At 38.3% G+C, this 23,037-nt stretch overlaps 2 protein-coding genes across 3 annotated transcripts; both read left to right on the top strand.

The window, feature by feature from the left end:
- Positions 1-4,825: 4,825 nt before the first annotated feature.
- Positions 4,826-5,932, top strand: LOC141787782 (immunoglobulin superfamily containing leucine-rich repeat protein-like). The gene has a single exon (XM_074666452.1). The coding sequence runs from the start codon at positions 4,826-4,828 to the stop codon at positions 5,930-5,932; it is 1,107 nt and encodes a 368-aa protein (XP_074522553.1).
- A 3,094-nt stretch (positions 5,933-9,026) lies between these two features.
- Positions 9,027-16,336, top strand: slc35c1 (solute carrier family 35 member C1). 2 transcript variants are annotated; one of them, XM_074666132.1, is made up of 3 exons: positions 9,027-9,059; positions 11,124-11,635; positions 15,095-16,336. In XM_074666132.1, exons 2-3 carry the CDS (start codon positions 11,155-11,157, stop codon positions 15,670-15,672), a joined length of 1,059 nt encoding a protein of 352 aa, XP_074522233.1. In that variant the 5' UTR covers positions 9,027-9,059; positions 11,124-11,154; the 3' UTR covers positions 15,673-16,336. The 2 variants fall into 2 exon arrangements, with proteins under 2 accessions (XP_074522233.1, XP_074522232.1); XM_074666131.1 differs by lacking the exon at positions 9,027-9,059 and adding an exon at positions 10,982-11,022.
- The last annotated feature ends 6,701 nt before the right edge of the window (positions 16,337-23,037 follow it).

The raw sequence follows: 23,037 nt of genomic DNA, 5'->3' as shown, positions 1-23,037 counted from the left end.
TTTTTTCACAGTGAGGCTTTAAAGGTTGTGACTCATTTCAGCTCTTCCAGCTATTTAACATTGGTGTGTATTGGACAGAATGTTTCAGCTTAGAGTGGGAAACAAAACCTGGAAACTTTCTGGAAATACTGTCACTGCAACTACAATTTTCACCCCACTGACACATATAAGGTAACGAAATATAGATAATCATGTCCTGCTTCTGACAAAGTGGTTTTTTAAGCAAAAGAATTGAGCACTTAATCACAAATTAGCCAACTGTCAGGTAAAGTCAAAAAATCGCCCCATCTGCTCCAATGTTAATTCCTGAGGGTCTTCCTCAGATCAGTGAAGGATCACTCAATTGTATCTCGCTGCCACAACCACATTTGTAGGTCTACAGACATGGTACTAACATGGACAGCTTCCTATGGGCCTCGGGCTTCTCAAAAACTATTCATTTTTCTGATCCCAACTACCATTTTGTTATAAGTGCTGGCAGTTTAAGACCACTGAATTCAGTGGTACAGTCTTGAGAATCAACAGTCTCAACCTAGATTATACCCCCTGATGAATCTGGCCTGGGCCACTTCCTTCCCCCCATGCCAGACTGTTACCCCATGTTATAGCAGTAGTGTTGAGTGATCCACACAATAAATGTTTTCTTCATTTTATTGGAAAAAAAAATGTACAAAAAAACAAACGTATCAGCAGTGACCAAATTAAACACTGGTAACAAGACTGTAACGATCTTACACTTTGGAACTGTAAAATATCAAAAGGTGGTGATACAGTTGGTCCTCCATGGTTCAAAATAAAGAGAATATGTTTTTAAAGATTTCAATGCACCATTTTTATAGCAAGTGTTTAAAAACAAAAGAGAAAGTAAGAAAAGGATTTTTTTTTTTCAAATGTCCTTATTTATTATTTACTGTGGTAAACAAGTTATTCTGGATACTAGAGGGTAATTGTAAAGTTATTTCTGTTAGCTGCTCAAAGGAACAGTTCAAGTCAAAGGGATGTTTCATGTTAAGATAACTGGTAGTTGCAGTCCAAATAGAACTCAGATGCATTTGATAAAGTTTCTTGGATGAGGGGTGAAACGTTTTCCAGTCCAGTTGCCTGTTTTTGAGTCTTCAGATTAACCAGGACTTGGATGGATGAGAATCTCCATGGACATTTGTAGCAGTTTTCAATTTATGAAGAAAAAATAAGACCCGAACAGTTCTTAAACGGTTAAAGTATTTACTTTTTACCCGTTTTGTGCCACAAGTCTGGCTCTCTGTTAACTCAGATTCTGGAAAGATTATGCAGGTTTTTTTTTCTTTGATTGTTCTTTATTGACTCAAACACTTTGTAAACTCCTTGACCAAGAAGGGGTATAATGTGGCCTGGTCTGTTTTACACCCTGTGGTTTATTCTGGAGTGGGTCACATTATAACCCAGGGTGTAATCGAGCCTGGGCCAAAATGTACCTGAGTATAGTCTGGATGGGGGCTAATTAGTCCTGTTACACCGGCCAGACAGGAGCCTGGGATTGTTCTTCTTGGTGCTCCAACTTCCACCCACAGTCCATAAATGGTGCTTATATGACAAGTTTAGTTTGTCTAATTCTAAAAGTGAACCCTGTGATGGACTGGCGACCTGACCAGGATGCACCCTGCCACCCTGGATGGATGGATGGATGGAGGAGCAACACCAGAGGCAAACTGATCACACTCATCACATCAAATCCGTCTATTTAAAGGACCCCAGCTCATTTCACTCCTGCTGTTGACTCTGAATAAGCATCAGGTCCTGTCAGTATGTGTGCATTATGCAGGCTGGAGCAGTTCTGTCTAAACCACATGCACATACTGACCCCTGGTGGGTCACAGAGGCAGTACTCAAAGAGCCGAATGAATGGCACAGAAACAGTTAGAAGAGACTCCAGATTTGACAAAGACTGATCTGAAACAGATCCTCTTCAGTCTGCCTTTGTCTGCTCCTAACTTTAGATCATATGTGCGCTTTCCTGAAGCCAAACTCTACTTTACTGTAATGAGCCACTGATGTCTGCTGTAAGTGACAGAAAAACCTGTTTCCCATCCAAAAACACCGAAACTTCCCTTATTTATTTTAAATATCACTTTCAGAGACACAAAGAAAGTCTTTTGTTTAAAAGTGGCCTTATAAAAGTTCCTGTGACAAAAAGCTGTCATTGGACAAGTAAAACCTCTTTCATTTTCTGCAAGGTTTCTAGTGCCATCTCCTGGACTTTCAGCCTCACAACAGATGTGTTTCTGAAACTGGGGGAAAGACGAGTAACTGATTAATGTCAAGTGGTGTAACCAGTGTTTCTCTTTAAAAAAAAAAATCTGATATTGTGCAAAAAAGTTACTGTGAATATGATTTAATCAGTCAACTACACTGTAAAAAAAAAAAAAAAAGAAAAATGGCAGCCCCGAGATGATCAAAAACTTCACAAAACTTCACATATATGGATTATATTAATTTAAAATGGGTGTTTAGGGATTATTTGTAGTTTCAGGCCCTCCACTGATCCTCAACAGAGATTCTCATCTTGAAGTCTTTACTCCACACTTTTTTTTGTTTTGTTTTTTGAGGAAACTTGGGAGGAAACTAAAGATCATGCCCATCTTGGAGAAATGTACTATTATTTCTGTTAAAGAGGCCAGAGGGGGGCAGGGATGAGGATTTATGTGTCTAAGATTTGAGGAATTTGTGCTCATTTAAAATCAGAATCAGAAATATTTTATCAATCCTCAAGGGGAAATTTCTCTTGTTACTTCAACTTCTTCAAAAAGTTGAAAAAAAGAAAAAACAAAATATGACATAAGATTTGAGAAATTACAAGATATACAAATATAACAGGTTTTAAAACTAAAGATGCAAGAAATTACAAGTATAAGGAGTGGAAAAATTGGAAGCGTAACTGCACTTGAAATTTAATATTAAATGTAACTAGGACCATTTACTGAGAATATGATACTTAAAAAGGAGCACAAGTTAAAACTATTGTACATATACCTAAATCTGGAAATTGCACGGCAGGTAATGATTGCATCTATAAAAACAAAACAAAACAAAAAAAAAACAGATTCCAGGGTAGGTAAGTGTACTAAAGGAACACACTATCAACACCTAAGTTAGATATTCTGACTTCAATAACAAACAAAAAAAACATCTCATACATGATGATGACAAAACGTGACAGAAGCTACGTACCAATAAACCTTCTTCCTCATTTTGAAACAGTTTGACTTGTTGATTCTGTTATCAGGGTAATTCACTTTGGTTAACCAAGGACAGCTGAAGAAAGCAGCCTAGTGTTTCCTCTTTTAAAGTAAAACCAAAATAGCTGAGACTGCTTTGAGAAACATCACTTGACAATATTTCTTTTTGCTTTTGCCGTGGCTGCCCTTCCTCTCTGGAGCAGTCTGCCTCTATATATCAGGACAGCTCAGACCCTTGAGAGCTTTGAGTCCTTATTAAAAACACATCTCTCTGCACTGGCTTTTAAAACTAGTTGAGCAAGACATCCATGATTTTACCTTTTTTCTATTTATTATGGGGTTCTCTTTTGCTATTTGTCTTTTTGTTGTTTTTACTGTTTTAATTCTCTTTTAACACATTTTTTATTTCTATTTTTATTTTATTTATTTTTTTTAAAACTTGCTTTTATTTGATTGTGTTTTAAGACTGTGCAGCACTTGGTCAACCTTGGTTGTTTTTAAATGTGGTATATAAATAAACATGATTGATTTCTGCAACATTACATGTGAGGGCTCCGCCGTACTGTACAAGGTGATAATCTGAGTTTACTTAAAGAACTTGGGAAACTGCTTGCACTAAAAAAGGTGATTGAACATAACCAACGGTCTTAAGTTAAGTTTACTTGACATTGACTTGTCAAGTGAGGATCTATTCTGATTGGATCTGGATTGATTTGGCCCGGTGTCTCACGCACACTGTCGTAAATTACTTTTTGTGAGGTGTGTGTTTTGGAATTAAATGGAGATATCCAGTGCAGAATAACTGCTGACTGTGGGTTGGAATGAAGATTAGCACAAACCGTTTAGCCCTTTTAGCCTTTAGCTCGTGCTCTATCTCTCTCCTGTTTATCTTTCTTTGCTCTTCTGTCCTTTTTCTGTCTGACAGTTAGGCTCCAGTGTCCACCATCACTACAGAATTAATCACAGAAATCATTTTCAGTAGAGAAAAATAGACGCCTCTTGAGTTCAGTTAAACTGGTATAACCCTGAGAAGAAAAGTTATGCAATGGGAAATTTGAGTTCTCCTCTAGTTGATTGCATAAGCGCCTCAAACACACTTTGTTGGACCCTCACTCAAAACAAAAAGGCCTCAGTCACGTAAAAACAGAAACAAACAAACCAGCTACAGCTGTCAGCTATTATTCACTGTTTAGTTCAACAGAGTCTGGAGGCTTTACAGCTGTTTAGAGTTAAAAAATGGGGATTTTACTCCAATATAAAAGAGACGGTCAGGATGGCAAGTACTCACAGAGAGGAGAAACCTTTCAGAGGATGCGTTGAGTGCTGCTTTGACTGGAAACGTCAACTGATCTCTGCACATACATCAAGAAACAGACGCAGGTAAGCCTGTCTCTCAGTTTCAGGGTTTTAAAGGAGGTGAGGGATTACCAGGCCAACTTTACTATAATAAAACATCAGAATTAGAAATAATGTCACGCAGTAATTTAACAGTCCTCTTCGGCTTCAGCTTTTTCTTAAACTCTTCTATAATAACAGCTTTACCCCCAGAGAAATGGGATGAGTCCACTGACTGATACAGAGGCTGAAATGTTGTTTTACAGGAAGAGAAGATGGAGGTCACAGTCGTCTTGGTCATCTCTTTGTGGATCGCCACAGTCTTCACCCCAGGACTGAGCTGCCCTGAGGGTTGCAGATGCATGGATAGATTATCTTGCCCGTTCACTGTATGTTCGGACCAAAACTTTGCGAAAATACCAGACGGTATTCCTTCTAATAGTACAGGTTTGACTGTTGCTCTGAACAATATCAGTTTGGTGCCATCGGGGAGCTTCAGTAATGTCATCAGACTTCACACGCTGTTGATGGCCCATAATAGGATAGTCATTTTTGAAAAAGGAGCGCTCCTGCCGCTACGTCGCCTGAGACATTTTGATATCAGCTACAACGAAATCACAGCCTTTCCTTGGGAGGATTTGCAGAACCTCACGAGCCTTTGGCTGCTGAAGTTGAACAACAACAAGTTGTCCCACCTGCCCAAGGACGCCTTCACCGGCCTCAAAAAACTGAGGTCCATTCAGCTCGACAATAACAAGTTCACAACCATCGCTGAGGGGACGTTTAAGGGTTTGCCGTCCTTGACCAATGTGCATATATATAAAAACCCTTTCGATTGCAACTGCTCCCTGGACTGGTTCAGAGACTGGATTTCAGCGACAAACATCTCAAAATTTGAGCAAGATATAAGATGTTCCTCTCCAGAGAAACTCAAAGGGAAAGAATTAAGACAGTTAACCGAATCACTGTGTCCCAAAGTTGAGATAAGAACCACGTCAGACAACCGCCACAACCTCCAGGAGGGAAGTTTGTTGGTCTTGACTTGTAAATTCACAGGGAACCCAAAGCCACTGGTGGTACGGAGCATTCAGAGCAGAAGCCAGAGGCAACAGGCAGCTGGAGAGGAGGACGGACTCCCAGGGATTGACTCAGCAGACCCCGTACTGTCCCATAATCCTGTCCAAGTCATCATTTCACACTGCAGAGAGAACGACAGCGGCGAATTCAGCTGCTCGGCCACAAATGAGTTTGGTGGAGAGGAAGATTCAGTGTCAGTGGAAGTGTCGGCTTTAGAAACACCAGGACCTTTAAAAACAGCTGATCACGATGACAAAACCACTCCCATCCCTGCACCAGACGACCAGCAGGACCACTGTGTCTGATACCAACCCTTTCACCTCCGCAGCTTAGTTTGTATCTGCCTTGAAGCTCCTGACACGAGGGCAGTGAATGGATGGGTTATCCTACAACCATCCTCATTTATTCTAAGGATTGTGGCGCCATCTGCTGGGGTGTAAGGCTCCAAACAGAGGCGTGCTTCTGCAACTGCAGTCACTTGGATGAATCTGCAATGAAATGTGGATTTGCTCACATATATAAGAAGCGAAATGCTACTTTTATTTAGAAGTTAACGCTTTTATCCAACTGAAGTCGTTTTAAGTTTTCTAACCATTGTATCAAAAAACTTACTCTGGTTTTTATATTGTCTCTTGCTCATGTACAAATAAAGGCTGATTGAATGTTTTTATTAAAACGGTTCTGAACAAAACAAACATCCTTACTTTTTTCTGTTAAAGTGTTATTTTAGCAGAGGACAAAAATCAAAAGCTTATTTTTCTCAATCACAAACTCTAAATCATAGAACTGGAGAAACCAGAATGTGACGATGATGCTTTTTATGTCTTATTGGTGGAAATTGAACAAATAAACATTATGAAGTCTTTAGAAAATAAAGAGAAGTAAAAAATCGAATCATTTCCTTTTCAGGTAAGTGAAAGCCTCAGGATACAGACAGAGGAAGCTGCCACTTCTCTCTATTCCAAAGCACTCCCCCTCCTCACCTCTTCATCCTCCACAGCCCTCTTCTCCATCATTTCCTCCTCATCCTTTGCATCGTTCCCTTTTTCTCAACCCTCAGTTATTTCTGAGGAGGGGGGCCTGTCCTCTCACCGCCGTCACTGTCACAAGGGTCTTCAACCTGCGACCTGAAATAAAGAATTTGTTGTTTTCTCACAGAGTGTATTGATGATTAAAGACACTGACACTAAATAAAATCCTGCGTTAACATTTAGTTGAACTAAATCTTCATCCCATCTGTCAATAAAGCCTGCCACCGCTCTACTTCACCTCCTACAACATCAACAGCCCACCAACTTTCCATGCACCTGTGGCTAACCTCAAGTTTTACAGCCCTGGGAAGATAACTACATCTACAAAAAGACTCATCTGGAAAAAAAATACAGATTTTAATTCTGTGTGGATGGATGCATTTAACTGCCAATATGCCAGCTTAATATACTTGCTTTGTATGCGGCATGTGAGAACTAAGCAAACAACAAAAAAATGAGTTGAGCAGTATGATCAATACATGTTATCAAATACATTAATTCTTTCAAAGCTTTGACATTTTTGATTTTTTTTTTAAATTTTTGGAATTTTGAAAATGTAACAAATTTAACAAGTGTCTGACATTTTAAAATTTTTGTGAAATTTCAAAATCTTTTGTGAAATTTTTGCAATTTTTTATTCTAATTTTTGAACCATTTTTGCAAATATTTAAAATTTCTGCACATTTATTCAAAGTATTAAAGCAAGACATCACATGTACAGTTTCATAAACTCAAACGTCTTTATTAGATATTTATTAGCTTTTTTTTTCTTCTTCTTCTTCTTTTTTTTTTTTTTTTTTTACATCTGATTCAGAAAAATAAAACCTATATGGACCTGTTTCTAACTTGGTGGTTTAGAAGATACTAAGATTGTTCGATTGTCCAGCCAGACACAGCTCAGCTCACATGACTGATGGGCGCCCCCTAGCTGTTAGAAAGGAAGCTCACAGCCGGTGTCATAATCAATACGGCTTCATTTTAAGGTATCAGGAACAGATGGGCGACATCATGGGGACTACGTCTGTTTATACAACCTTTTTATCTGAACACTATTTCTGTGATTAATTTTGTAGTGATGGTGGACACTGGAGCCTAACTGTCAGAAAAAGGACAGAAGAGCAGAAGAAAGATAAGCAGGAGAGATAGAGCACAAGCTAAAGGCTAAAAGGGCTAAATTGTTTGTGCTAATGTTCATTCCAACCCACAGTCAGCAGTTATACAGTATGAGACTCCAGGCCAGAAGGTGTTGAGGCAGTCTGATTAAAACAGACCTTACAGCCTCTTCTGGTCCATGGTTATCACCTTTTTATGATTTCAATGACTTTTGAGTCATGTTCCAGTGTCATCACACCTTCATAATCTTTTCTTGACACAGTCCATCTCTTCAAACAAATCGAGCAAATAAAATCTCTTTATAGTGTCCACTGAGCTGTCCACTGCTCAGCTGTCAGACACTGTCAGTTCAGAGAAATACAGTTTGAGAACTAAAACCATCAAAGATAATTTCCCACTGCGTTTGTGTGATGCCTTTTTTTAGTGTCACGTAGGGACTGATGGTAAATGTTAAATGGAGCAATACACCTCACACCCAATCAACCCCGTCACATCTATATTTCCTTATATTATCTTTTAAAATGTTAAAAAAAAATCTAATATTTGTTGACTCCTTTCCGAAAAAGTTGAGAGCAATCATAAAATAAATTATCCTGATTACAATTCTTCAGTTTAACCAAATTTTTGATGAAGAAATCACAGAAACATAGAGTGATTTCTCACATAGGTAAATTTCAGGCTTTAGGATAGCAAAAATTTAAGATATATTTTTGTATTCAAGATGATTAAATTAGTGTGGGGGGCATCTGATTAATATAGAAATATTGCTTCTTCTTTTTTTTTTAGAAATACATTTTATGACTATATTCATAGAGCTTCTATAGTGTCCGTAAAGGGGTTGAAGAACACAATGTCTTGAAGTAAAGACCAATAATGAAAGAAAAATAATGCCTGAAATGGGAAACTGTGTCTTTCTGATAGTTAAATATGTCCAATGCTATAAAAATAATACATTTGCTGAAAAATATGAAAAAGTCAATTTACAGCTATTCCTGTGGAATGACTCTTAAAACTCAAATCAAATTTAAGAATAACTTTATCCTCTAGTGTTTAAGACGTATTATATGATGTAGCCTACTGTCATAGCTTTTTGTCACACACACACTGTGTGTAATGACAGGGGGAATGGTAGCCCTAAACATCAGGAAAAGCAGGTCACACGAGAACCACCTGTTCTGATGCCTGATGGGAGGGGCCGAGGATGAGCAGTTAAAAGAGAAGATACTTCCGCACTGACGTTTCTCCATGGTGGACTCATCAAACACACTGTAATCTGCAAGAACTTCAGGTATGATTCTTTTTTTATTTATATAATGCATCTGAAACACAATTCGAAAAAATAATGTAATGGCTAAAAGACGATTTTTCTTACGCTTCAGGAAAATTTGATTGCATGTCTCCATGCCATAAAAAGTGCAGCTCAAAATGCAACGTGATGAACTTTAACAACGTTTGATGAAGAGGAGATATGAAACTTTTAATTGAGTTTTTAAGACAGAATTCAACTCGGTAAAAGCGTTTGCTCAAGGGCGCTTTCTTTTTAAAATTAATTAAATAAATAAATCAGTGGTAAGGGGAAAAAAGGAGACGTCACATGAGGAAGTAGTCACCATCAGCGACTCCCGGTTGGTGTTATTGACTTCAAAATAAAAGCAGGGAGCAAAATTTGACAACATTTTGATTTTGAAAAAAACTCATTTCATTATCTTCTAAACTGCTTAGTTATTTGAAATGATACATTAGTAGTTATAATAGTAAAAAAAAATCTGGTCAAAAAAGCTTTATCAACAATATTTCATTTTTATTTCTATGCGACATTAAATAGGGCACTATTTCCAAATTGAGCATATTCATTGAAAAAGAAAATAATTAAAAACACTGTGAAACCATTTGAACCAAACAGGCTCTGTCTGTTAAGCTCAGCAAGCTAGCATGTGTATTTGCATGCTGACAATAGGGCAGCCAGAACAATTTCAATGGGCAGGTGGTTAAACAAGAAAAATCAGTTTAGGAAAATGAGGAGGGTGATGATGAAACTATCAATAGGAGAACAAATTAACTGCAAAAACATCCTCAGTACCTGGAGGAGTATTTTTCTTTTATGTATTTTATTTCCCTATATTAATTCCTCAGAATGATTTTTATTTATCTATTTATTTAATTATTTATCTATTTATTTATTTATTATTATTAGGGCTGTCATTTTAACACGTTAGTTAGATTAATTAATTACACCACAAATTTACGTGTTATAAAAATTAACGCAGTTTAATTAATTAGCCCTGCTTCTCCTGACCTCATAGAAATGTAGAACTTCATATTGCAGTGAAAATTTAGTCCACATTGAGTAAAAATGTGACAGAAGCAAAAACCGTCCTAAAAATTAATTCAGCATATCTTAGGTGAAGGAATGTGTAGATTTTGTGAAGATAGACTCATAACACTTTTTCATGTGTTCCTTATACCTCAGGGTACCTAAAATGTGTTGTATATTCCAACCTTATTTATAAATGTTTTTTTTATGTATTATAATGTAATTTTAATGTCCTGGAATTCAAATTCTTTATTTTGGGGCCTTAAGCAGATATGAGATTAAAATGCGATTAATTAGACTGATTTATTACAAATCCTGTAATTAGATTATGTTTGTAATCGCCTGACAGCATTAATTATTATTATTATTATTATTATTATTATTATTATTATATTTTTACTTATTCATGTATTTATTTCATTTTTTAACAATCTCAGTGAACACAGAACAGCAGCTGGTTCCACTCATGTTTGGCTCAACAAATACAGACATGCAAAAATATTCAGTTTGTTGCAATATTACAGATATGTACAAAAACAAAAACAAAAAAAAACAGAGTATTAAAAAATAAAATGAAATGGTTTTAAATAAATTACATGAACTTAAAAATTGACCTTATTTGACTTAATAAAGATTGAATTAATTAAACATACATTTAATCATTTAGGTTTACATACTAATATGAATAAGTTGAGCATATGGGTGCATGTTAGCATCACATTTGATTATTTTTTACAAGTGAAAAAATATACTGAAAAAAGCGCAATATTTAACGTTATGGTTTACATTACAAAAAAAAATACGTCAAACATTTTTTTTTGGAGCAAGTCAGCATTGAATGGATTAAATGCATGTTCATAACCTTTTATTTTGAAAATATGTGACCGGAAGTCGTGGTGATGTTGCCGAAGCGGAACTCCAGTGTCATGTTTGTATGGTAGAGTGTCAGTAGCTCTGCTGGCCTGTAGCTACATGTTAGCTCATGTAGCTGTTTTAGTTTCTCACGGTGTGTTTTTCTGTTCCTTTCACCATGAACAGGACTCAGCTGAAACGCTCCAATATCCTCAGGATGGCTCTTTCCGGTTCAGACCCGACAGACCAGGAGGAACATGGGGAGACGTTTATTTTCCGAGCCGTGAAAATAGCCTCTGTAGTGGCTCTGTATTGGTTTGTCTCTATCACTATGGTGTTTCTTAATAACTACCTGCTGGATAACAGAGACTTGGACGCTCCGTTGTTCGTCACGTTTTTCCAGTGTGTGGTGACGGTGGGACTGTGCATGGTGATGCAGCTGCTGGCCAAACTGTGCCCAGGATTCATCGACTTTCCCACGCTCAAATTCGACACCAAGACGAGCAGAGAGGTCCTGCCTCTGTCCTTGGTATTCATCTGCATGATCACCTTTAACAACCTGTGCCTGAAGTATGTCGGAGTGGCCTTTTACACAGTGGGACGATCACTCAGCACGGTTTTCAATGTGCTGTTATCGTATATCATCCTGAAACAGACCACATCGCTCCACGCTATGTTCTGCTGTGGAGTCATACTGGGTATGCAACTTTCTTTAAGTCACTATAATCCTTTTTTTTTTTTTTTTTTTGCAGTGATACCACCATTTAGTTGTAATAGTAAAAATGATATGCAAAAATCTCCATAGTAACCAGCATATGCATGACTAAATTCAGAGCAGCAGTTACAAACAGCCCTGCAGATGTAACAGCATGCATGTAGGAAGAAGAGTGTCTGCAAGGTCTCTGTAACCTGACTGCTAGGATTTATTTACTTTAGCTCTTCCAACTTGGCTGAGGTACCTTCCTTTTGACGGGAGGTAAGGCCAAGAAGTCTTGTTAATCCCATAAATGTTGGATGAGGTTGAGGTGGAGGTCAGGGTTTCCTGAACACAAGATGGTGTTTAACAGACCTGGTGTGGTGCAAAGAGCGCCCTTTCAAAGTACTGGTTGTAAAATCAGTTTACTCCAGCATTCAAGCTGATATATGAACAACAAAGCGCACACAGATGTTAAACAATCAGAGGAAAGAGGAGCATCTACAAGAAAAATGATTTATCAGTTATTTATCTATTTCTTTGAAAGTATTATTACAATATATTGTTTTTATAAAAGTAGAAAATACAAACCTCAAAAAAAAGCAAAACTACTTCCATCTCTAGTATTTTTTTAACCACCATTTCAAACAAAACATCTTTTTCCACCCATAATTATCAACCAGAGGTAAAGAGCTAGCAACTCCAAGGATATCCACCAGTGGGTCAGGTTTCCAACATTTTCCAAAAGCCTTAGACAGAAAACAAAAGATGTTTTGAAACCTAACCGCATGACCTAAATAAGTGTGTTAAACCGCGTATTGAAGCTTGGCTTCTGTTACAGAGAGGGGAAAAAACTAGAGGTCGACCGATATGGGATTTTTGGGGGCCAATGCCGATGCCGATGCTTTCCAAATTTGGACAGCCGATGCCGATATGCATAGCCGATTTTTCCAATTTGATATTCATGCCGATTGTTAAATAAATATATATTTATCACATTTTTGTGAAACGCAGCAATTTCTGAGCAACTAAAAGAAATAAATCTATTACAACAAGTCGTGTCCAGTCCTCTGAACATTTATTCAGCTTTCAAAACAATGAAATAGTTTGTCTGAGTAGACACACAATGTAACAAGCAGTAGTAAACATTCACACTCTTCTTAAAATGTCAAAAAAGAAATTTAAACTTATTAATATAATTTGAACAAAAGTATGTAATGTATCCAAGTGGTTCCACAAGTTTGAGGTGCTCATCTTTTTTGTGCCTGATCAAAAATTGCGTCATTTTATACAACAGATAAAAAATCGGCTTTTTAAAAGAAAATACCGCCGATGGCCGATAGAGACAAATGTCCAAATATCGGCCCGATATATCGGTCTACCTCTAGAAAAAACTGCACAGTTTTTGGATAGAGTAACCCCTAAATTCCACCGCATGCACGGCGCAGCGCAACGGAGCGCCGTGGTCATGCTCCGATTGTCAAACCTCACTGGAACCTCACTCCGCTGCGCTTGCGGTGGAATTTAGGGGTAATAAAGTCTGTGAAGTGTTTTAAACTGTATAAGATTGTGTCGTACATTAACAAATCTCATCTCTTATCTCTTCAGCCCGTGTCTGTTTAAGACCTAAAGTATTCACCTCATCTATGTTTTGTAAGATTAATTAAAAATGGGACTTGGCCCCATGTTTACCAGGATCCAATTTACTTATCTGCTCCATAGACTCGTTTGTTAAGGCTTTCAAAATTTGGCCAATGCTTCCTGGCATAATCCCTGATCTGTAAATCATTTGTCAGTTATTTTTGATTTCTGTTACTTAGGACACAGTCACACAGTCGCACGGCACGATTGGCACACCAATCGTGCCGTGCCTAGGCACGCTTCAGCGGTAAAGCACGTTTGGAAAGGCCAGTGTGCCGTGCTCAAGCACAATTCGCTTCCGTGCTTCGGCACGTTTCGTAGAGGTGGGCTTCGGCACGGTTTATTTCATGCACGAGCACGAGCACAAGCACGCGTACAGCGTGTGCGATTCATAACATATGATCACCGCGAGCGCATCTCTCGACGATCATTTTAAACAAAGCAGGGGTGTTGGAGGGCTGTGTCGAGCGAAAACAACTCACTATAAGTCCAAAAGTCTGTTAAGTTGTAGCAGTGCTCTCTGTGTCTCATTGTGCTGACTCTGATGAGATTGTGCTTCATGTAAACAGATGCTTCACGATGACGGAGGCGGGCCATACGCGTATGTGATACCCGCTGAAGTCTGGTTCATACAGGGGTAGTGTGACCGCTGGCCATACTCTCCAGCTGGGGAACAGTGCTGTGGGGGGGCAATCGTGCTTAAGCGCGGCACGGTTTGGATGGCCAGTGAGACCGCGTCCTTACAGTGTCACACAAGACAGTTTTTAGTGCCGTTTTTTCTTTGCTTTATTGCTACAGGTGCAGGACAACATCCACAAAAAGATTAGAGGCACTGCTTTTTTTTACAGGATTGCACAAAAAATTAGAATTTTATAATATAATATAATACTGATAGTGCCATATCGTCAACACTTCAGATATTGATTTATTAAATAAATTTATTATTTATTATACGAATATGATACTTTGGTAAATTTACTCGTATATAGCCAGAGTTCAGCAGCTAAACACTGCAAGCTGGTTTAAGAGTCTTATGTGTGATAGTTTCCCTTTTTAAGAGTCTTATTTAATAATCAATTAACATATTTATTTTTGCTTAAGACACAAAAAATGAGCTGCAAACTTTTTCTTTTTTTTGTTGTTGTTTTTTTTATATTCATTTATTTCTTCTGGCTTAAGCCCTTTGCACACCAGAAGCATATTTTTCGGGCTAATATTTTGCTCGTTATTTATTTTTATTTTGAACCTACTGTTTTTCAATGCAAGCTTTTCACACCAGCAAAATTGCGGCTTTTATTTTTCAGACCGAGGTTGATTTTCCCAAAGTTTTGCTTGCGACAAGTACACATCCGACCAATCAAAACGCTCGTTTTTGACAAGTTACATACCAAAACATTCAACATTTATTGTGTTTGTGTCCCAGCACCTGGTTCCTTACGACAAAAGACATAAAAACAACACGTCAAAATGCGCACCGTTCTGTGACGAACAGAGCTGAACCGCTTGGTGCAAACAGGGCTTTGGACATGACCTAAACTTGTTCAGCCAGAATGGTTGCTTCCAAATACAAACTTAAGGACAGAAAGTTTAGGAGTTTATTTTATAGCTAATTAATTAAAAAAAAAGATTTTTGCATCCCAAGTTCAAATCAGTCTTAAAATTATTTGTACAAAGTGTAAAATAAATCATTTTCTATCATGACTTCCTGTAAAGAAAGACGTTGAGATGTCTCTCTTAGGATTTCAGATGTTAGTGACTTGTCTCCTCTAGTGTTCAGTGTTAGTTTGATCTCACCACCTCCTTCGTGTCTTTGCCTCTTAAGGTGGATTCTGGCTCGGTGTGGATCAGGAGGGCGAAGCAGGCTCCCTCTCCTGGACAGGCGTCTTCTTCGGTGTGCTCGCCAGCGCATTCGTCTCACTGAACGCCATCTACACCAAGAAGGTGATGCCAGCGGTGGATGGAAACATCTGGAAGCTTTCCTTCTACAACAACGTCAACGCCTGCGTCCTCTTCATCCCGCTCATCCTGGTGTTCGGAGAGTTGGGCCGACTCGGCAGCTTCAGCAGAATCGCTGACGTGGGGTTTTGGGGCATGATGACACTGGGGGGCGTGTTTGGTTTCGCCATCGGCTACGTCACGGGCCTGCAGATCAAGTTCACCAGTCCGCTCACACATAATGTCTCAGGGACTGCGAAGGCCTGTGCACAGACTGTCATTGCAGTGATGTACAAGTCTTCCAGTAAAAGCATGCTGTGGTGGACCAGTAACATGATGGTTCTGGCCGGCTCGTCGGCCTACACCTGGGTTAAAAGTTTAGAAATGAAGAAGACTCCCGCTAAGGATCCTCAGGACTCAGCCAAAGAGAAACTGCTGCCAGAGAAAGGGGACCTGGGAGTGTAACCGTGATGACGGAGGCTGAGAAATCCTTGGCATGAGAATGTGAATCATGTCACAGTGGGACTTTGACAGATCCAGTTCTACTCGAGGAATCAGTGACCCTGGTTGCTTCGTCAGCCTTGTAGTTTTATAAAGTCTGACTCAAGTCTTCAAGGATTTTGTATATATTGTTATTTAAAGTTATTCAGATTGTTTGGGGCCTTTTTATGAGGATTTTTAAAATGAAGTATCTGGAAAAAGTCTTTTATGGTGCATTGTACAAGTGAAGGAACAATAATCTTTTTTTTTTTTCAGTGGGGGGACGGGAATATTTACTGAGTGTGTTGACAGAAACTTTTTTACAGCTAAGCCATTTTTATGAATGTATGTCAGCCTCTGGTAACGGGAACATGATCTAGACTAATGTGTTGTGAACAAAAGAAAGAACAGGAAGTGTAATCCACATGTCAGTGAACCTTTTGTTGGTATCACAGCTCAGACGTCTCTTGTTCTTCAGACACATCAGGTCTCTGTCCAGCCCGCAGATGTTTCAGGTCGAACGTTATCTGTGTTTAAAACCAGCTTTTTGTAATGTCTGAAAGTCATTGTAATGTTTTATTTAAAGACAAAGAAAATGAGCCCAAACAGAGGGAAATATTAAAAATGTGAACAATTCAACTGTTTTCATGTTTTTATGATAATTTGACACTTTCATTAAATAAAACATGCATTCTTACTTTATTAATTTAGATCTCATTAGGTAGCAGCTACTCTTCCTGTGGTTAAAATTCAAACATGTCACATAATTTAAAAATCCAAGGCACAATTTAAAACCACCATAATAATAACAATTACACACAACGGGCAAAACACATAAACAAGAAAATTACAAAGCTTCTACATAATAGCGAATAAAAGTAAAATAAATAAAATACGAAAAAAAGCCAATTATATTAACTGACAGCGGCGGATATTCACAAAAAAAAAATGTTAAGGTTATTTACATTATTACCATACCAAATTTATCTTCACAGTTATGGAAGCCTACTCAGAACAAAATTTTAATTAAAAACAAAAACAATAACAATAATAAATAATTATAATAGTATATATATATATATATATATATATATATATATATATATATATATATATATATATATATATATATATATATATATGTATATTAATGATACTTTATAAAATTGTTCAATACAAGTAACAAAGTGCTTTATAACAAACAGTTAAAATGAGTCATCAGCAGACAGTAAAAACCAAAAAAATAAGAATAATAAGACAAGCAGCCAAAGCTATTAAAATACTGACTGATCAGAGTGATATGTAGTGAGTTCTCTCTTGAAATGCTGTTAACAAACTAAATCATTCTAAATAAATCTGACTTATTTACGTTTTTTTCCTCTTTAAGACACATTTTTTGGACTGATGCAACTTATAATCCAGAGCCACTTATTGTCCACAAAAAAGGGACTTACATTATTACAGAAAAATCACTGTTGTAAATATACATAAGCAGACCGTGTCTCCTGCTAGGGTTTTTTTAATTTTAGTTTATATCTTTTTAATAAATCTTTTACACCCCTTCACCACTTTCTTTTAGAAAATAATAAACTCCTTCTTTTATGACTTTGTCTCAATAGACTGCATATTTTCACTTAAAAAGAGAACTGTTCACACAACCTGATAATGACCTGTGGAGTTTAACATTTATGACGTCTTGATTTGAGTGTGCATAGAGGTCATTTACATTTCAAAAGGTTTTAAATCTAGTTCAAGTAAACTTTAGCACATTGTGGTCAGCTTTAATCCTATTAAACATAATTTTCCAACAACAAATTGTGGCTGCCTGTTACAGCAGCCCTCTCTTACTTGTCCATTTCTTGTCATTTTTTCGTCATTTTTTCATCCTTTTTGCATTTGGAGGGGATCATCTCTTCGTATGGCTCATTTGTTGGTCACAGACACCAAACTGGTTTTGTCCTCAGTGATATTTTTGCTGTTTTTTCTCCTGTGTTTGTCTGGAGATCCTACATGTAACCATGGCTGCATTGTTTACATGTGAAATCAGCTGTTAGCAGTCTGTAGCATGTCAACGCTAACTGGTGCTAGGCCTGATGTTTCCTACAAGGTGAGGAGAAGGAGGTGAGGACGACGTGCTGGTTCTCAGGTGTGAGCTAAGCAGTGACGACATGGACCTGTCCTTCCATCCATCATTATTGGGAACGTAAGATCTATCTACGATAAGATGGACAAGCTAGCCATGCTAACCCAGCAACAGAGGGAATACCAGATGGCAGAGTAGCATCATGCTATTCACAGACATGGCTAACAGAGCTAACAGCAGACACCAACACCACATTGGAAGAGCTTCACCTGCTGTGAGCAGACAGGATCCAGGAGACAGAGACTGAACAGACTGCTGAAGAAGCTCAGTCCTGGACCCTGTGGAGGTGGAGGCTGGCTGACTGGACAATGATGGACAAGCTGTCAGCATCTATTTTCTTATGGAGCTTTTTACACTTTCTATACACTTTCTTACTTTGGTTTTCTTGATTGCTGCTGTGACTCCTGAATTTTTCCTTGGGAATAAAACAGATTAGGAAATTCCTGAATTTCCCCTTGACTCCTTTGCTTTGGGTCAAGGCCCTGTTCACCCTTTCAGGAAAATAATAACCATTCACATTCAGCTCATTGAAACATTTATGCTCTCCTCTTTTTCTTTCGACCCTTATTTCATGTGAAATGCTCTCGTGCGTAATTCTGCTCAAGAATCCAGATGTCTGCTGGCAAAGACTCACGCAGCTAAGTGCGTGTAATGACTGCCAAGCTCAATCTCCGTCTAGCATCATAGCTTTGTTACTTCAGGGGCTTCGTTTTAGGGGATGAAATGGGTTTACTGGGATGTTCCTTCAATATGTCATTAATACCAAATGTGGGTATCTTTGATGGAGTTTGGAAAAAGCAGCAGATGTTGGAGCAGGGTTTGGATCAGGGTCTGCGAGCTCCAAATGGAGTAGCTCCCTGAGCATCAAGAGGGCTAAAAATAGCTGACAGGCCACCATGGGTAATTACATGAACCAAAAAGCTCCAGTCTCTGATGTCAGGAACCCATTTCAACAATAAATCTGGCCTTGTGACACCAATGAAAGTTTTATAACTGTGTCGTAGTGTAAAAACCCATAATCCTTCACTCCTCGTCTTTTTCTCTCATGTGTGGTCGGGTCAAGTTCAACACGACAGACGAGGCCGAATTTCCCTGTGACTGACAGTTTAAAGGCTGCAAACATCACAAGCAGTCGCTCATGTTTCTTTATGTGTCAGCACAAGAAGTGGTCAGAATGTGGGTGTCACTGTGAGGCACAGTAAATTAGGTCGGGGACAGTTTCAGTTAAAAATCCAGGCAACGCTCGTGTTTCGGAGTCTTATTTAAGTTGTTCAAAGACTAAAACGAGGCATGAATCGTTCGTAACACGTAAAAAAAATCTGCCAATGGATAAAAAAAAAAACATTGCTGGAAAATTTTCTTGAAAATCTTGTTCTGGTGGCAGATTTTTTAAAAAAAAATGTATAAGCAACTCATCAATTCTACTGAATATTAGACAAAACACTTAATAAGATTTCAGTTTTTTGCAGTGCACTCTTAGTTTGACCAATCAGAAACAAGCTGTGTTTATGTCGTTGATACAATCCATACCCACTTACTAACTGAGCTCACCGGTGATGTCTCATGTCTCTGACTTGAAAACTGTTTTGGTGCCAAAAAAAAAAAAAATTTAGGCAAGAAAGTAAAAATTTTTGTCGCTAATATTTTTTTGCATTTCATCCATTGTGCTGCAGGTGCAATTGTTTCACCAACATAAGCTCAAGCAGTAGTTTCTCTAGTTTACTTTGACGTGTTACATCAGCTTTAGCTTTTGAAGCTAAATGCTAAAAACAGGTAGCTTCTATATAACAGCCTGGCATGGAGAGGCTTGTTTCCTAGCCCAATGACCCTAAAGATGCTGACTTCTCAGACAATGAAAATGTCTGCGTTGTGTGCCTAGAGCACTTTAATAACTGACGGCCAAAGGACGTGTGGATCAGATGTTAGCATTGTAGGTTCTGAGCCCATGAAGCCAGCTCCCCAGGTAAGGACAACTACATTTGCCACAGTTCCTCATCCAATTAAACCATAGACTGTATAAAACATGGGCAGAGTCTCCTCGACGTCACCCGTCTGTTTCTGAAGTTATTGATGCAGCTAAAGGCTAAAACACAAGCTAAAGGCTAAATAGAGGCTAAAGACTAAAACAAAGACTTCAGGCTTAAACAAAGGCTAATGGCTAAAATGTAAACTTGAGACTACAAAAAAGCTAAGGACTAAAACACAGGCTAAAGGCTGAAACAGAGGCTAAAGGATAAAACACGTGCCTGAGACTACAAATAAGGTTAAATTTTAAAGCAAAAGCTCAAGGTTAGAGTAGATGCTAAAGGCTGAAACAGAAGCCAAGGGCTAAAACAGAGGCTAAAGGATAAAACCTGAGCTTGAGACTACAAAGAAAGCTACATTTTAAATCAAAATCTAAAAGCTGAAACATAGACTGTATAAAACATGGACGTAGTAAAAAATGAAGCAGATCGGCTATAGCGGCCATAATGGTAGTGGCAAGGGCTTTGCGTGTAGCTATAGGGCGCCTGTTGGTCACGTGACCCTCAGCTGTGCCTCTTATTGGGGGAGCTCGTGATCTTAATATCCTCTGAACGGCCGAGTTAGAAAAAATTTCACCCCCCGTACAGTGGGTGCTGGTAGTAAAATTAGTGACTCAGTCAGGAGACGTTTTTTGAACCAGGCTGTAAACAGGTTAATTTCTGTTTTGAAAACAGCTTTTTTGGCTTGGTTTGTATGTGACTTCCAGTACTTCCAGAGCCAGCCTCAAGCGAACACTCGAGAAACAGCAGATTTTAGCACTTCAGCGCTGTCTCATGTTTTTAGACCAGAGGTTGCGGCTTGAATTAAATGTGTATGATGTCATAGGCAGTTTGCTTAGTCAATGGTTACTCACCAAGTACTTCTGCACCTTAAAACACACCTTTTAACAGAGAGTTTAACTGTTCATATGAGCTTGAGTATTTGCCAAGTACTTAGTGCAACTTTGTACCACACTATTCAAAAATGGTGTGTTTATTCTTCCACAGATCTCCAAGTGTACAAATGCTTCTTGATATTAACCTGTTTCAGGCTTAAAAAATACACACAAAAAAACACAGTTGATACTTAATTGTTTTTTTTTAAATTATATTTATTTGGCTTATACTTTTTTATCAATTTATCTATCATAATTTTGAAGTCTTACAAGTTTATGTTTCCTTCTTTATCATTCATTCAAGTTCTTCCATATATTTATTAGTGTTAATTTTTGTTGTTGTTTTTTTAAGTATAAGAGTTACATCCATCCTTAAGTCATGTTACCACTCACCTTGGGACTGGGGTAGGTTGAAACATCATACCTCTTTGTGTTTGACATTAATTTACATAATCTGTGATGGTTTATTAGAAGTTAATGTATACCATTTATGGCAGACAAATATGGGTACCACATGTCAAAATTTGAGATCTCCAGCTCAAAGAGCCACTTAGTGTTACTACCATCCCCAATCTCCCCTATTTGTATAAGTCTTAGCTGTATCGCTTTGAATTTGATGAATTGTTATGATAGCTTCAAGTCTTAAAAGCTTATTTGTGCCAAAGTTAAATCTGGATTTTCTTTCTGTTCACATGAGGGCAGCAAAATCAGCTGGAGACCTTTCTTTATTTTTGCACAAAAAGGATTATTAAAGCACCAATATTTTCCCGATCAAATAAAACATTTTGCCTTAAAGTGACTGAATTCATCATTTGTCAGTGTGTCTGGTAACATGGCTGCAGCAACGTCTGCTGTATTTGCTCTAAGCAGAAACATAATTAATGTTGATTTGCACGCTCAGTATGTGCATACATATTTAGAAAAACATGCTGTAAATGATAATGAGGACATAAAGGCCTAACTTGTTATTATTTCTAATTAGATTCCAGTTGAAATACAGCTATTAGTGAAAGGCTGTACTGTGTGTGAACCTCTGGCACTAATTATAGCTTTGATTTTCTTGACACATCAGTAGTTTTCACCAATGAGCTCACACTAGTTTAAATCTTTATGGTTTTGACTTTTTGTTTGTAAAAGGAGGAAAAGCAGGTTGTGTAATCTCAGTAATCAAAGAGGTAAACGGTGACTGTGAAGTGATCTACGGTCAGTCTCACCCTGCCTGTTTACAACCTGTTGTAATGGAGAAGCTGGGACCAATAAAGCAAACATGGAAACTCCTCAGCGAAGGCTTAGGTAATGGAAAAGCAACCTTGGACATGAAATGGGCTGTGACCATCTCTTCAGCCTCGTTGCTCCTGGCGAATCAGCGCCGACTGACATCATAAACATTTCCCCGACAGGACATCTGTTATCTGCCTTCCAGGAACTTTTAATAATGTCATGTCTGGTCTGACAGCTGGTGGAGGATGAAGCATCAGCACACACACACTCACACACTCACACACACGTCTGGCTTGATGCACCAGCAGATGTAAATATTTTAAACACTTTTTGCAGCTTTCGAGAGATTGATGGAATCCTCTCTCAGGATTTCCTCATCACTCGTTGCTGTTTTCCTCATTAGCATGACTTTATTCCCCTTAAACGCACTTTCCACTCTGTTAGCCAGAGAGGATTTTTCCCCTGTTACAGTTCAGCCCCGGCTCTCACTCTGGACTCACACTGAGAGGAGAAGAACAGGGACTGGTTGAAGACTTCTCAACTTGTGATGAATGGGTTAATGATCTCTGTTTGTTACTCTGGGATGGGAGAGTTCATCATGTTTCAGCTCAGACAGTGAGATCTGTGGATAACACTGAGCTGGTGCTGCTTTCCTGGAGCTTATTAGGAAGTTTCTCCAACCTTGGCAACCAACATGTCCACTTTTCTTCACCTCCTCTTCTTCTTCTTCCTCTCCTGTTTCTGTGTAACAGCTTGGCCACGTGGTAAGTCGATCAAATTTGCTGGTGCTCTTTTGTTGAACAGAGTTTTTAGTTTGAAATGTTTCTTTTGTAAAAAAGTGTCCACCTTTTATCATGAAGTCACCCTGCTGACTTACTCCATGACTAACATTGGAGCTATTTCATGAAGATGAGTCACCTCAGCTGCTGAAACGTGTCCTTCCTCTGTTACACACTCTCTGTGCTTGTGTTGCTTGGATAAAGGCAGTTTTCATGGTATTATTATATATTTTAGACAAACTTACAGCTGTATATTTCAGACTTTAACATGTGTGGGCAAGGTCTGCCCTGCATTTCCTCCTCTTCTT

The sequence above is a fragment of the Halichoeres trimaculatus genome, unplaced genomic scaffold, assembly GCF_033239565.1.
Source record: "Halichoeres trimaculatus isolate MK-OKI-2021-1 unplaced genomic scaffold, fHalTri1.1 fHalTri1_scaffold_3, whole genome shotgun sequence".
NCBI lineage: Eukaryota > Metazoa > Chordata > Actinopteri > Labriformes > Labridae > Halichoeres > Halichoeres trimaculatus.
The sequence above is the reverse complement of the archived record's forward strand: the minus strand, read 5'-3'. Positions and strand labels throughout refer to the sequence as shown.

Excerpts from the sequence above, each read along its gene's own strand:
- LOC141787782 (XM_074666452.1), top strand. The coding sequence starts at position 4,826 with ATGGAGGTCACAGTCGTCTTGGTCATCTCTTTGTGGATCGCCACAGTC.
- slc35c1 (XM_074666131.1), top strand. The coding sequence starts at position 10,985 with ATGTTGCCGAAGCGGAACTCCAGTGTCATGTTTGTATG. Across the intron at positions 11,023-11,123 it reads TCCAGTGTCATGTTTGTATG|GACTCAGCTGAAACGCTCCA; the intron begins GTAGAGTGTCAG and ends CACCATGAACAG. Across the intron at positions 11,636-15,094 it reads CTGCTGTGGAGTCATACTGG|GTGGATTCTGGCTCGGTGTG; the intron begins GTATGCAACTTT and ends TTGCCTCTTAAG.